Source organism: Benincasa hispida, chromosome 9 (genome assembly GCF_009727055.1).
Source record: "Benincasa hispida cultivar B227 chromosome 9, ASM972705v1, whole genome shotgun sequence".
NCBI lineage: Eukaryota > Viridiplantae > Streptophyta > Magnoliopsida > Cucurbitales > Cucurbitaceae > Benincasa > Benincasa hispida.
This window is the reverse complement of record NC_052357.1, coordinates 63,285,905-63,298,944: the sequence shown is the minus strand read 5'-3', so window position 1 is coordinate 63,298,944 and position 13,040 is coordinate 63,285,905. Positions and strand designations below refer to the sequence as shown.

General features: G+C 30.9%; 1 protein-coding gene across 1 annotated transcript; it reads left to right on the top strand.

The window, feature by feature from the left end:
• The first annotated feature begins 6,318 nt into the window (after window positions 1-6,318).
• Window positions 6,319-7,167, top strand: LOC120084843. Its single transcript, XM_039040660.1, has 2 exons — window positions 6,319-6,385; window positions 6,458-7,167. Exons 1-2 carry the CDS (start codon window positions 6,319-6,321, stop codon window positions 7,165-7,167), a joined length of 777 nt encoding a protein of 258 aa, XP_038896588.1.
• Window positions 7,168-13,040: the final 5,873 nt, after the last annotated feature.

Here is a 13,040-nt window from a genome sequence, read left to right as displayed (position 1 = left end):
TTCTGATTAAACCAATTTTCATTATGGATTGATGAATGTAGTCTTAGAGTAGGATATTTTTTTAATTAAAAATATCATTTTGGATACTATATTTTGAATTTTTTTAATTTTAGTTTTTTTTAATATTATACGTGTCTATAAGTTAGTCAACGTGTTATTATTGAATCTTAAATTTAGTCCCTTACTTTTTTTTTTTTTTTTGAGATAATAATCTTATTTTTATTTATTATAAAAGACTAAATAATAATAATAATAATTTTTATTTAAAGAAATACAATATATGGATGTATCTTTAAAATTATACGAAAATACACTAATAGATAATAAAAGATTTTTAGAAAAATTAACAATAAGCTAATGATATGGACTAAATTTAAGATTTAGACCATAACGATATTTTAATCTTTCATTATATCATTTTTATGTATATCCTTTGCATGTGTGTATATTATTATATATCATATATGGAATGATAATAATGACTTTTGAAGATATGGATAATTTCCCTTTTAAAAAATTACGGATAATTCAGTACCAAATTTTAATTTGGGAAAAAAAATCAATTACAAATTTTACTATATTTATAACTTTTTTCAAAACTTTATTAATAAACAACTGAGATCGCAAAATTCAGTTAATTTATACTTTTTCTATTAAAAAGAAAAAATCACTGTTGATCTTTGCTTTTATACATTTTGAAAAACATAGACACGTTATATATTCTTTTATGAAATTTATTGTCATTATTTAATTAAATTCCACGGACTGATTTTAAGCTTTATTAGAAATAAGGATGTACATCGGTCGGTCAGTATCGTTTTAGGGAGGAAACCGGCATCGAAAGCCGACCAAAAAAAATAGTGTGAAATTTGTCTTTATATTGGTCGGGTCGATTTGGTCTTTTTTCTTTTTTCTTTTTTTCTTTTTAAGAAGAGCCAAGTTGAATGAAAGGAAAAGATGAATGGATAATGTGGTATTGTTAGGTTAATAAAATTAACAACTTTTTTAATTTTAAATCAATCATTTTTATTATGAAAAATTTAAATAAATCATGTAATGGTTTAAAAATTAGGCAACATAAAAAATAATAATAAATCAATATTAAAATAGTAGGCTTGGTTAGTGGTAATGTGTTTGCTTTTATACTTATTTGAAAAACAAACAAACAAACAAAAACAAAAACAAATATATATGCGTCGGTCGGTCGGTTTTCAAAAAAAAAAAAAAAAAAAAACCCAGAAAAACCAAAAACCAACCAATCAACCCCTAGTCTAACCAATCGACCTTAATTCGATCGGTTTTCGGTGCTTTTATGTACACCCCTAATTAGAAACACAAGAATATAGTTAGAATATTTAGAATTCTATAGAATAAAATGAAATGAAATTAAAAAATTACAACAACCAAATGGTAGTTCAACATTCTTATAACTTTAATATAATTTTTTTTTAATACGAACACGGTTTATGCTTTGTAGGTAAAGATATCTATTACTTTATTTTAGATTGAGGTTTCAATCCCTTATCTCTACATTGTTATATAACAATAATATAACATCTTTATGATTGTAGCGTACTTTTTTTTTTTAGTATGATAGTAGCATACTTAGTCTAAATACCATTTTTTTTTTCAAATTTACCTAAAAATAAATAATGGTAAATTTGTTACTTCATATTGATACATTTATATACTCTATTGCATAAATTATCTATTGGCTTATTTGAGGGTAATTATTTTAAATAGTAAAATTGCTGAAAATATTTTCAAGTATAATAAATTGTCAGTGTCTATCCGTGATAGACTACGATAGACATCTATCAACGGACGATAGACCGCGATAGACATCAATCATCATTGATGATAGATAGTGACATTTTCTATATTTATTAATAAGTTGTTTCATTTTTTTTTTTTTTGTTCGAAGACAATCCTTTATTTTATTTAAGGGTATATCAATTATATGTGTTACAAATGGTATAAAAAATTGTATATTAATGTTAACCGTGGGAAAAAAACATCATAATCGTAAAATATTTTCCATATAACAAGTTTGCAAATATGACCCCATTTTTTTCTATTATAATCTTCATTTATAAACCTACATTTATACATAAAGAAGAAAAAAAATGGAACTTTTTGGAATAAATCATAATTCAAAAAATAAGAGAACTTTTTTAGAGTTGAATTAAAGGCACATTGACTTGTTATCCAAACCATGACAAAGAAATAACAAACGAAAATTGGGAACATGTTGCGGATCTTGAAGTCAAAGCGCTTAGGTTGATTGGTTGGAGATTGCTTTAATTTTATTATTATTCTAAAATGTAGATAGCTTTAAATTGACTATTCCTTTTTTACTTTTATAATATATATATATATATATATATATATATTATGGAGCATGTATATATTGAAAAAGAATAAAGATGATTCAAACTTCTGATACGTTGGTCAATAATAAATATCTTAACTATTTTTTTATGTGAACTTTAACTAGTTGAGTTGTTAAAAATATAGGGAAAATATTAATTTCTATCTCTAAATTTTTTGAGTTGTATCAATTTCAACCTCCAACTATTAATCGTATCAATTTAAACCATAAAATTTCGTAAGTGTATTAATTTGCACATTTCGTTACATTTCGTTTGGAAAAATCTCGTGTAAAGCTTATAATTGAATCAATTAAGCTGATAGGCTTTCATAAATGAATCAATTTAGTCACCTAGTCAAAATTTCATTTCGAGATCGTCTATGAATTTACTCTAATCATCCATTTTATAAAACCAACAATTGAAGAAGTTTACACCCATTTGAGAATGATTTTCAAAAGTGTAATAAAGTGTCTCAATTGATTGACTTATAAAAATCTACGAGTTTTATGGACTCAAATCATAAATTTCAGACAATATTGATCTAACGAGATCTGGAAGATGGTGTAAAGTGAACATACTTACGAAAGTTTAGAATCTAAATTGATAAGCTTGTTCATTAAGAGTTTTAATATTAATATAACCCAAAAATCGATCCCCATCTGGTGATGGAAGATGAGATCCTAAAACGATTTCAATCCATCACTTAAGGAGAAGTCTGACATCATTGAGATTTTAGATTAAGACATCTCGGAGGCACATAGATGAAGTGACTCGAAAAGTCTGATAGAGAAAGTGATAGCAAAGGAGGAAGTCAAGTAAAATAATATTAATGAACTCGATGAGTTAAAAGGACTTGTGGGGAAAAAAAACTATTGAAGAAAGAGAGACATAAATAGCATTTAAGAGGTATACATAAGTTGGTTCAATTATACTTTATTGCTAAATTAGATCATCTAAAAATGGAAAATAACACCAAACTTGGTTTGTTTTTTCAAATTTTAACTTGAGAACTCGACATAAAAATGCTTAAAATGAGAAACTTTAATGCAATAAAAAATCATTATATACGATTGAAATACATATATATATATATATATATATATATATTTAATTATAAGAGTTGATATATTCAAATCACAAATTTCGTGATCAGTAACACTCTCGTATGTCAGTTGAGTTATGATCGTTATAAAAAAAAAGAACATTCAATCCTTTTTAATTATCATACAAAGATGCACATCTAACTCTTTTTTAATCAACTATCCACGAGCCTTAATTTTTTTTTTATCAATATTTTTAAAAAACCAAGTGAAATTTTGAAAATGAAAAAAAAAAAATTGTTTTAATTTTGTTATTAGAATTTAGTTAAAAAATCTAACTATTTTACTTTTAAAAATGTAAATAATTATAAGAAAGTGAACAGAAATAGGTTTAATTTTGAAAAAGCAAATAGTAATTATAAGTAATAAGTATTTAAAATTCAATTTCGAAAGGTCAAGAACATATCATTAGACTTATTTATTTACATATCACACAACATGTCGATCTGCTCAAAAAGTAATTACACTGCACTAATTATGAATTATAACTTTTTCTTTTTTAATCAAATATCAATAAATTTAAATGGAAAATGTATTTTTGTTTTTTTTATAATTGACCCATTGTTTTTTCAAACAAATAAAATATAGCACAATATTTACAAATTTAATATTTATGGCTCAATTAGAATAATAGTATTAACAATAATTTAATATTAATTTTGAAAAAGTATCGTTTAACGTTTGTACTCATAAGGAAAAAAGAATAGAAAAAAGAAAAAAACTCAACATCACGACAAAAAACATATAATAAATATGTAAAAAAAAAAAATACTAATGTGATTATATTGTTATCTAATTCAATTTCTAACGCCAACGTGATTTGATTGTCCAAACATCTTTATTTTCACTAAAATACCTTAATTCAAAATATAATTATTTTTTCTTTTTTACATTCGTGTGTTCGGATCAGATTACGTGTCTCTCAAATAATTTCACGTGACAATCTACTAATCCTTCAAAATTTAATTTGTTAGGATGTAATTTCTTAAAATTATCCTAATTAATCATTAAATTGGTGAATTTTCAATTAATACGTTTATTTGCAATACTTGAACTAGTAAAAAAAGTTACAATATATTGTGGATTTAAATAATTTTTTGCCTCGTTATATATTTGTAAAAAGAAAAAGAAAAAAACTATTATATGTTAAATTATAGTAAACGCTTTTTTAATATTAAAATTTGCAACTCCTTTTTTTAACAAATAAAAAGGTTTCATATTTTTAGACTTTTAAACAAAGATATACTTTTTTTTGAAAAAATAGAACTTTTCGCCTTTTACAAGTAATCATTTTGCTTCCATAAGCAAAGTGGTGGCTTTCGCTTGATGTGTTTGCCAATAAAAAGGAAACGGTCATGAACTTATTATTGTTATTGTCATTATAGTAAGTGAATAATACTGTTTTGATTCTTTTGGCCATAATTTCTATTTAGTTCATAAATTTTAAAATGTTACACATTAAGTTTTTAAGTTAGATTTAATTTCAATGTAGTTCTAGGTTTCAAAATATTATAATTTTATCATTTATATTTAAGTTCTGGTTCAATTTAGTTTCTATGTTTTAAGATATACACTTTTAATCTCGATTATTCTATCTTTAATATTAATTTATGTTAACAAATTAAAAATCATTAAAAGAATTATAATTAATTAATCGGATATTTAATGAAAAGTTGAGATTAAAGATGTAAAATCTTGAAGCCTAAGAACCATATTGAAATAAAACTCAAATTTTAAGGGTAAAATTATAACATCTTGAAACTTAGGAACTGAATTGAAATAAAACTAACAATTTAAGGGATCAAGTGTGTAGCATTTTAAAACATAGGGACTAAATAGAAACCAGACCTAAAACCTAGGGATCGAAAATGTATTTTTTTGCTTATTATTGTTATTAATAAATATATTAATTACTTATATCTTCAATTACTAATATTAATTAATATATAACAAAATGTTGAGAGTTACCCAAGGCAAGACCCAAAAGTCCACAAGTTAGCCCAAACACATAGGGTACTGGGAGGAGACATAGGAGAAAATATGTCCCAAAAGGAAAATATTAATGCCTCGGGATTTGGACCGACCATTCGAGCCGATGAATTATACCAATAAAAAAAGGATCCAGTTAGACTCGGGCTGACACCCTACAACTCCAAGCGCCAGAAACGTCCAAAACACCATCGTTGCTACACGTAATTAGAGACACGTGTTAGAAGACGGACCTATAAGTAACTCTATTTAATCACCCAAAGAGGAGAGTGAGTAATTTTGAAAGAAGAGACATTATTAGAAATTAGTTTATATTTTGTTATAAGTTTTGTTATACGGGTAGTTAAATGCTGTTGTAATTATGCCTATTTATAGGCCTCTTTTGGTTAAGCAGATTTATTTACTTTGCTTTAATATGGTATCAGAGTAAAATTAAAACTCTTTTTCATTTTCCCTCCAGCCACTTTTTTTCTCGTGACTTTTCTTCTTCTCGGGCCGATCTCACTCCCCGACCTTCCGAACGCTAACGCCGATCTCGCTCGCTTCCGTCCACAGTGTCGAGCGCCACCGGTGAGCGCCGATTTTTCTCTCTTTTTCAGATTTCGACACCCTCAAGCCGCTGCCTTATTCCTCGTGACTTTCGTTCTTCTTCTTCATCCGAAACGACGATCATGACCAGATCCAACGACCCAACCTCATCCAGAAACTCCAACTCTATGGAGAATGTTCGAGCTTCCCTATCTTCCATTCTTGAACAATATCAGAACCCTTATTTTTTTCATCCCTCAGACAGCACCAGCCTTGTGCTTGTTTCCAATCTTCTTACGGAATCGAATTACGACTCGTGGAGTCAGACGATGGAGATCGGGCTCACTGTCAAGAATAAACTCGGCTTTATCAATGGTGAAATCCCTCGACCTTTCGGTGAGTTACTCAGTTCTTAGATCATATGTAATGGCATTGTCACCGCGTGGATTCTTAACTCTCTTTCCAAAGAGATTTCTGCTAGCATCAACTTCTCCAATTCCGCTCAAGAAATTTGGGCTGATCTGCAAGAATGGTACCAACGTAAAAATCGACCAAGAGTCTTCCAACTATGCCGTGAAATTTCCAACTTATCCCAAAATCAAGATTCTGTTACCACATACTATGGCAAGCTGAAAATGTTGTGGAATGAACTCATCTCCTATTGCCCATCTTGTTCTTGTGGAAAATGCACTTGTGGTGGTGTCAAGAACCTACAGACTTACTTCCAAACAGAGTATGTTATGGCTTTCCTCATGGGTTTAAACGATTCATCTGCTCCTATCAGATCTCAGTTATTACTAATGGAACCAGAACCATCAATCAATCGAGCCTTTTCTTTAGTTGCACAAGAAATTGACCAGAAAGCTTATTCTTCATCCTTTGGCAATGCGATATCTTCATCTAATGTCACTGCCCTCCTTGTGAAAAATGGTTCTTCTGCTTCCCACCAGACTGCTCCAAGCTATTCTCGCAACACCAATCAAAACAAGAAGAAGGATAAACCGATTTGCACCCACTGTAATATTCAAGGGCATACTATTGATCATTGTTACAAACTCCATGGATATCCACCAGGGCACAAGCTTTACAAACCTCCCGAATCAGCAAGAGCAGATCATTCTGATTCTTTATCCTCTTTAACATCTGAACAATGCCAAGGCTTATTGGCTATGCTCTAGTCCCATCTCAACAAGTCCAAAACAGCCACCATAGCAGCAACGTTCAATAAGGTAGATTCTATCACTCCTACAGCTCACGTTGTAGGTATTTGTTCCCTTTCTGATATATCTTCTGATCAGTGGATACTTGATTCTGGTGCATCAACTCATATCTGTCATAATAAGGTCCTATTCACTACTCTAAGACAAATTAAACCGAAAACTGTTACTTTGCCTAATCAGTCTCAGCTTCTGGTTGAATTTGTTGGGGATATTCAAATCAGCACAGATATCATGCTACAAAATGTGCTATATATATCAAATTTCTGTTTCAACTTAATTTCCATAAGCTCTTTAACTTCCTATCTACCCGTCATGGTCACTTTTTCTAGTGATTTTTGCCTCATTCAGGACAAGTACTCTTTGAAGACGATTAGCAAGGCTAACAAATGGAATGGATTATACTTGTTGCAAGCATCAGTTGATAGGTCCTTACATTCATTTTCACATACTACAGAACTTGTTTGTTCTTCCATTACTACATTCTCTGCTTCTACTTGACATAATCGGCTTGGACATCCATCATATAAACATCTTAGTTTCCTAAAAGACATTTTACATGTAGACATGGATAGTACTTGTAATAAATGCATGATTTGTCCTCTAGCAAAACAAAAACGACTGTCTTTTCAAAGCCATAATAGACTTACTGCTCATGCTTTTGATCTTATACATTGTGACATTTGGGGCCCTTAAAATGAACCTACTCATGTTGGATATCGTTACTTTTTAACACTAGTTGATGATTATTCTCGGTACACTTGGGTTTCTTTTTATGAGGAACAAAAGTGAAGCTATTACTATTTTCCCTCACTTCTTTCAGTTGATTGAAACTCAATATGGTTTTTCCATAAAAGCTTTTCGATCGGATAATGCACCAGAACTAGCCTTTACTGATTTTTTCCTGCCAAAGGTGTTCTCCATCAGTTTTCTTGTGTTGAACGGCCTTAACAAAATTTGGTAGTAGAAAGAAAACATCAACATTTGTTAAATGTCGCACGATCTCTATTATTTCAAGCTAGGTTACCTATCTTGTTTTGGGGAGAGTGCATATTGACCGCATCTTATTTGATCAACTGGATTCCATCTCATATCTTGTCCTGACAAACACCTTACTATCGTTTGACTGCTGAACATGCTGACTATACTACACTATGAACTTTTGGTTGTCTTTGTTTTGCCTCTACTTTACCTTCTCACAGGACCAAGTTTCAGCCTCGGGCCATTGCCTCTGTTTTTTTTTGGATATCCTACTGGCATCAAGGGCTATCGCATATATGACATTGAGAAGAAGCAATTCTTTATTTCAAGGGATGTTGTGTTTCATGAAGACATATTCCCTTTTCATCAAATCAGTTCTCAAGTAGAAGTACTTGATTCTTTTCCTGATCTAGTTTTACCATTATCACTTCCATTTTTAGGTGATTTATCCAGCAATGAAGCCTCTTCATCATCTGCTTCTGCTACTCCTGAGCTTTCTGACCAGCCTACTTCACATGACGTTTCTCAACCTACTGCTCCCTTTGTTCCCTTTGCACCTGTTGATGATGATGCTGCAGTCACTGATCAGCCCCATTTGTCTTTACTTGAAAATTCTTCTCACTGTCGCCGCTCTACAAGAACGACTAAACCACCCTCATATCTCAAGGACTATCATTGCAACCTCCTTTTACACAATCATTCTCAGCAGACAGTTACTAAGTATCCTTTGCAAGCTGTTTTATCTTATGATAGACTGAATCCTATCTACCAGATGTTTTCTCTCAATATCTCAACCGCATATGAGCCTCAGTTTTATCACCAGGCTGTCCTTCATGAACATTGGTGCCAAGCTATGCACGATGAACTTCTAGCAATGGAAACCAACCGTACTTGGTCTGTTGTGCCCTTACCTCACGGACAACACTCTATTGGATGCAAATGGATATACAAAATCAAGTATCGTGCAGATGGGACCATTGACCGCTACAAGGCACGGTTAGTAGCCAAGGGATACATGTAGCAAAAAGGCCTCGACTATATTGAGACATTTTCTCCTGTTGCCAAGCTTATTACTGTCAAAGTACTTCTTACTCTTGCGGTCTTAAAAGGTTGGTCTCTACTTCAACTAGATGTTAATAATGCTTTCTTACATGGTGATCTCGTTGAAGAGGTATACATGGATCTACCTTTGGGTTACAAGCACAATGTTGTTCACAAACAGGGGGAGCATCTTGTTTGTCTCTTGCATAAATCCATATATGGCCTTAAGCAAGCATCACGCCAATGGTTTAACAAGTTCTCAAAGGCACTCCTTTACTTGGGATTTTCTCAATCCAAGTCCGATTACTCCTTATTCACTCGAGGTTCTGCTCAATCCTTTGTTGCTTTGCTTGTTTATGTTGATGACATAGTCATTACCGGTGCTTCTGTACTACATGAGATCAAAGATCATCTGCACGAGACCTTCAAGCTCAAAGACTTAGGGTCTCTTCGGTATTTCTTGGGTCTTGAAATTGCAAGATCGTCTTAGGGTATTCTTCTATCACAACGGAATTATATATTGCAGCTCCTAGAAAATCATGGTTTGTTGGCTTGTAAACCGACTCCTCTACCTCTTGATCCGGCTTTAAAGCTCTAATTTGATGCTGGTACCCTCCTTCCTGATGCAACATTGTATCGGAGACTCATTGGAAGACTGCTATACTTGACTATTTCTCGGCCTGACATAGCTTTTGCTATCCATAAACTCAGTCAGTTTGTTGCTCAATCTAGACAACCTCATCTTGATGCTGTCATGTCTTTACTTAAGTATTTGAAAGCTTCTTCGGGCCAAGGTATTCTGCTACAACCTGTCCATACATTCCAATTAAAGGTGTATTCCGATGCTGATTGGGGATCTTGTCCTGATTCAAGGAAATCTATAACCGGTTTCTGCATCTTCTTGGGTGATTCCATAATTAGTTGGAAGGCTAAGAAGCAGTCTACGGTACCCGTTCTTCTACCGAAGCTAAATACCGAGCTTTAGCTGCTACTACAAGTGAATTGCTATGGGTTGAACAACTTCTTCATGAGCTTTCAGTACCTCTTATTCATCCCTCTTTAATCTACTATGATAATGAGGCTGCTGTCCATATTGTTGAAAATCCAGTTTTTCATGAACGGACGAAGCACATTGAAATTGATTGCCATTTTGTCCGAGATCACATTGTTCGTGGCAATGTCAAACTTCTACCCATCCGGTTTCACTTGCAACTTGCTGATATCTTCACCAAGGCTTTGCCCAAAACTTTGTTTTTCTCCTTACTATCCAAGATGGGTATTCTTAATATAACCACACCATCTTAAGGGGGGAGTATTAGAAATTAGTTTATATTTTGTTATAAGTTTTGTTATAGGAGTAGTTAAATGCCGTTGTAATTATGCCTATTTATAGGCCTCTTTTAGTTAATAAATGATACAACAGATTTATTACTATGCTTTAATAGACATGACCTTACTTTTTTTGTATTTCCCTGAATTAGCCACTCCTTGTACTAACTTAAACATTAGAGTGCAATACGCTTGACACTATATCGGTGCGAGGATCTCTTGTGGAGGTTGTCTTAGAGTATCTCGAGACCAGATTAGGGAGAAGTGGACTAGAGATCAAGATCACTGAAGCCCTATAATGCAACAAAGGACAATGTAAATGAGATACGAGCGCTAACACAAACATATATTTATACCAAAATTTAAAAGGTCGGAAGCAATTCCTTAAAAAAAATATGTAGAAATTTGTACTGAAAAACAAAATTTAAAACGGCACAAGTACAACTACAATCTAATCAAATATTTAAACTAAAAAACAAAGGGGCCTTTAAACTCGAAGGCTACGTTTATTTAATCTCGAAATTCAAATAATTCAGTTACATCCTTAAATTTGTTATGTTCTAAGAGAGATTTACTCTTTTCATGCCACATCACGCTAAATCATTTATTGTTAGCTCAATTAAATTAATATGTTGCATTATATGTAAATGTCACATATTAATTTATTGTAATCAATATCAAAGTTAAAAATAAGTATCTGAAATATGATTTCTCGTCGCTAAAGAAAATAGAAGTGAGATCAAAGTAAAATATAACATAAACCAATCAATATGATTTTATTTTTTTATTTTTTTTTATTTCTTTTAAGAAATAGATATGAGGAGAAAAATGCCTTTCTAATCCCTAACTTTTAAGTTTAGTTTTCATTTGATTCATAAATTTCAAAATGTTATATTTTTTGTTGGCTTTTTAACCCTTAATTTAAATTAATTATTTAATAAATGTTGGGATGATAATAAACCTGATTTTTTTAATAATAATTTTATTATTTTGAATAGTCCATAGCATAGAGTTCGGAACAACGATTCCAATGCTAACCTAAATTGAAGTTTGGATGAAAAAGATATAGCAAAAACAAGCATAATGAAAAAAATTCGAGATGGTGACATAGCGAATTAATCACCAAATTGGACCAATTAGATATTGCCACTTGGAGCTATAGGATAGTGATGCATGGGGCTTTAAATTTGTAATTGGTAGATTTTAGTTTTTATTGAAAGAAAAGAGAATCAAAAGAAATTGATTTTGTAAAAAAAAAAAAAAATGATTTTGTTAAATAAAAAATGAATTTTAAAAAATAAATTTAATATTATTTTATATTTGTGTCTAGTTACTAGTTTTTGACAAATGGTGGGCTCTTATTTTAGTATTATTTTTTTTGGTTTTAAAAGAAATGATTTTAAAAGATATATATTATTATATTATTTCTTGTTTGTCTCTAACTGCTAGTTGAGTTTAAATCTCTACCATTTAATTGAACTTTTTGAACACTCCAATGACCCAAATTAAAATCCACTTTTTGCTTTATTTATCTATATTTTTATGCTTCGTCTTCTCCAAAATTATTTCAACTTTTCACATTTTTACAATCCTCAAAATTAGTAAAAAGCTACCATTGTTACTCTCTCTACAAACTTCCAATTTTCTTTCTTTTCATCTTATTTTTAGAGAAATTTCTATTGTATTGTGAGGATTAAAGTGCATGAGCTCAAACTTGTATATCCACTCTTTTTAAAGAGTTTTATTGTGTGATTTAAAACTTAAAAAACATTGTAACGGTTGGATCCTAATCCGTGGAAAGGATTGAGTTTGCTTTTGAATCAGTAAAAGGAGCAAGATAGCGGTTTGACTCTCATTCGTGGAAAGAGTCAAAGAAATTTTTTAATTGAAGTCCCAAGAGGCACTTGGGAAAGTGGATGTAGGTCGTATTTGACCGAACCACTATAAAAATCATGATGTCTTCTTTTCTAACTCTTTCTTAGTTATTTTTGCACTTAATTTTAATTGTTTGCTCTTGTTGGTTGATATTGATTGAATAGATTATCACATACTTTTATCAATATTGTTATTTAGTATCAATTAAGATTTTGTTAATTTAATTTAAAAATTATCTAATTAGTTCAAATTGAACATATTTAGGAAAATTTTAATTAAACCCTATTCACTACCTCTTTAGGGTTGCCATACCTGTCCAACAATTGGTATTAGAGCAAGGTTGCTCTCTTGAAATTTAATTTTCTTGATAAACTTTATTGTTAGAGCATTATGGCAAACTTGGTAGGAAATGGAATTGTTGAAGGGCAATCTACTTCTAGGCATCCTTATTTCAATGGTTTAAATTATGCATATTCGAAAACTAGAAAGGAAATTTATTTGCAATCTATTGACCATAATTTGTGGTTAATTGTTGCTAAAATTCCTTTTGTACCCATGGAAAAGGGTGACAATGTTGATAAGTCTAAATTAGAAGAAGAGAATGATGA

Coding starts and splice junctions, on each gene's coding strand:
- LOC120084843 (XM_039040660.1), top strand. CDS start 6,319: ATGGAGATCGGGCTCACTGTCAAGAATAAACTCGGCTTTATCAATGGT. Junction 6,386..6,457: donor TGAAATCCCTCGACCTTTCG/GTGAGTTACTCA, acceptor CTCTTTCCAAAG/AGATTTCTGCTAGCATCAAC.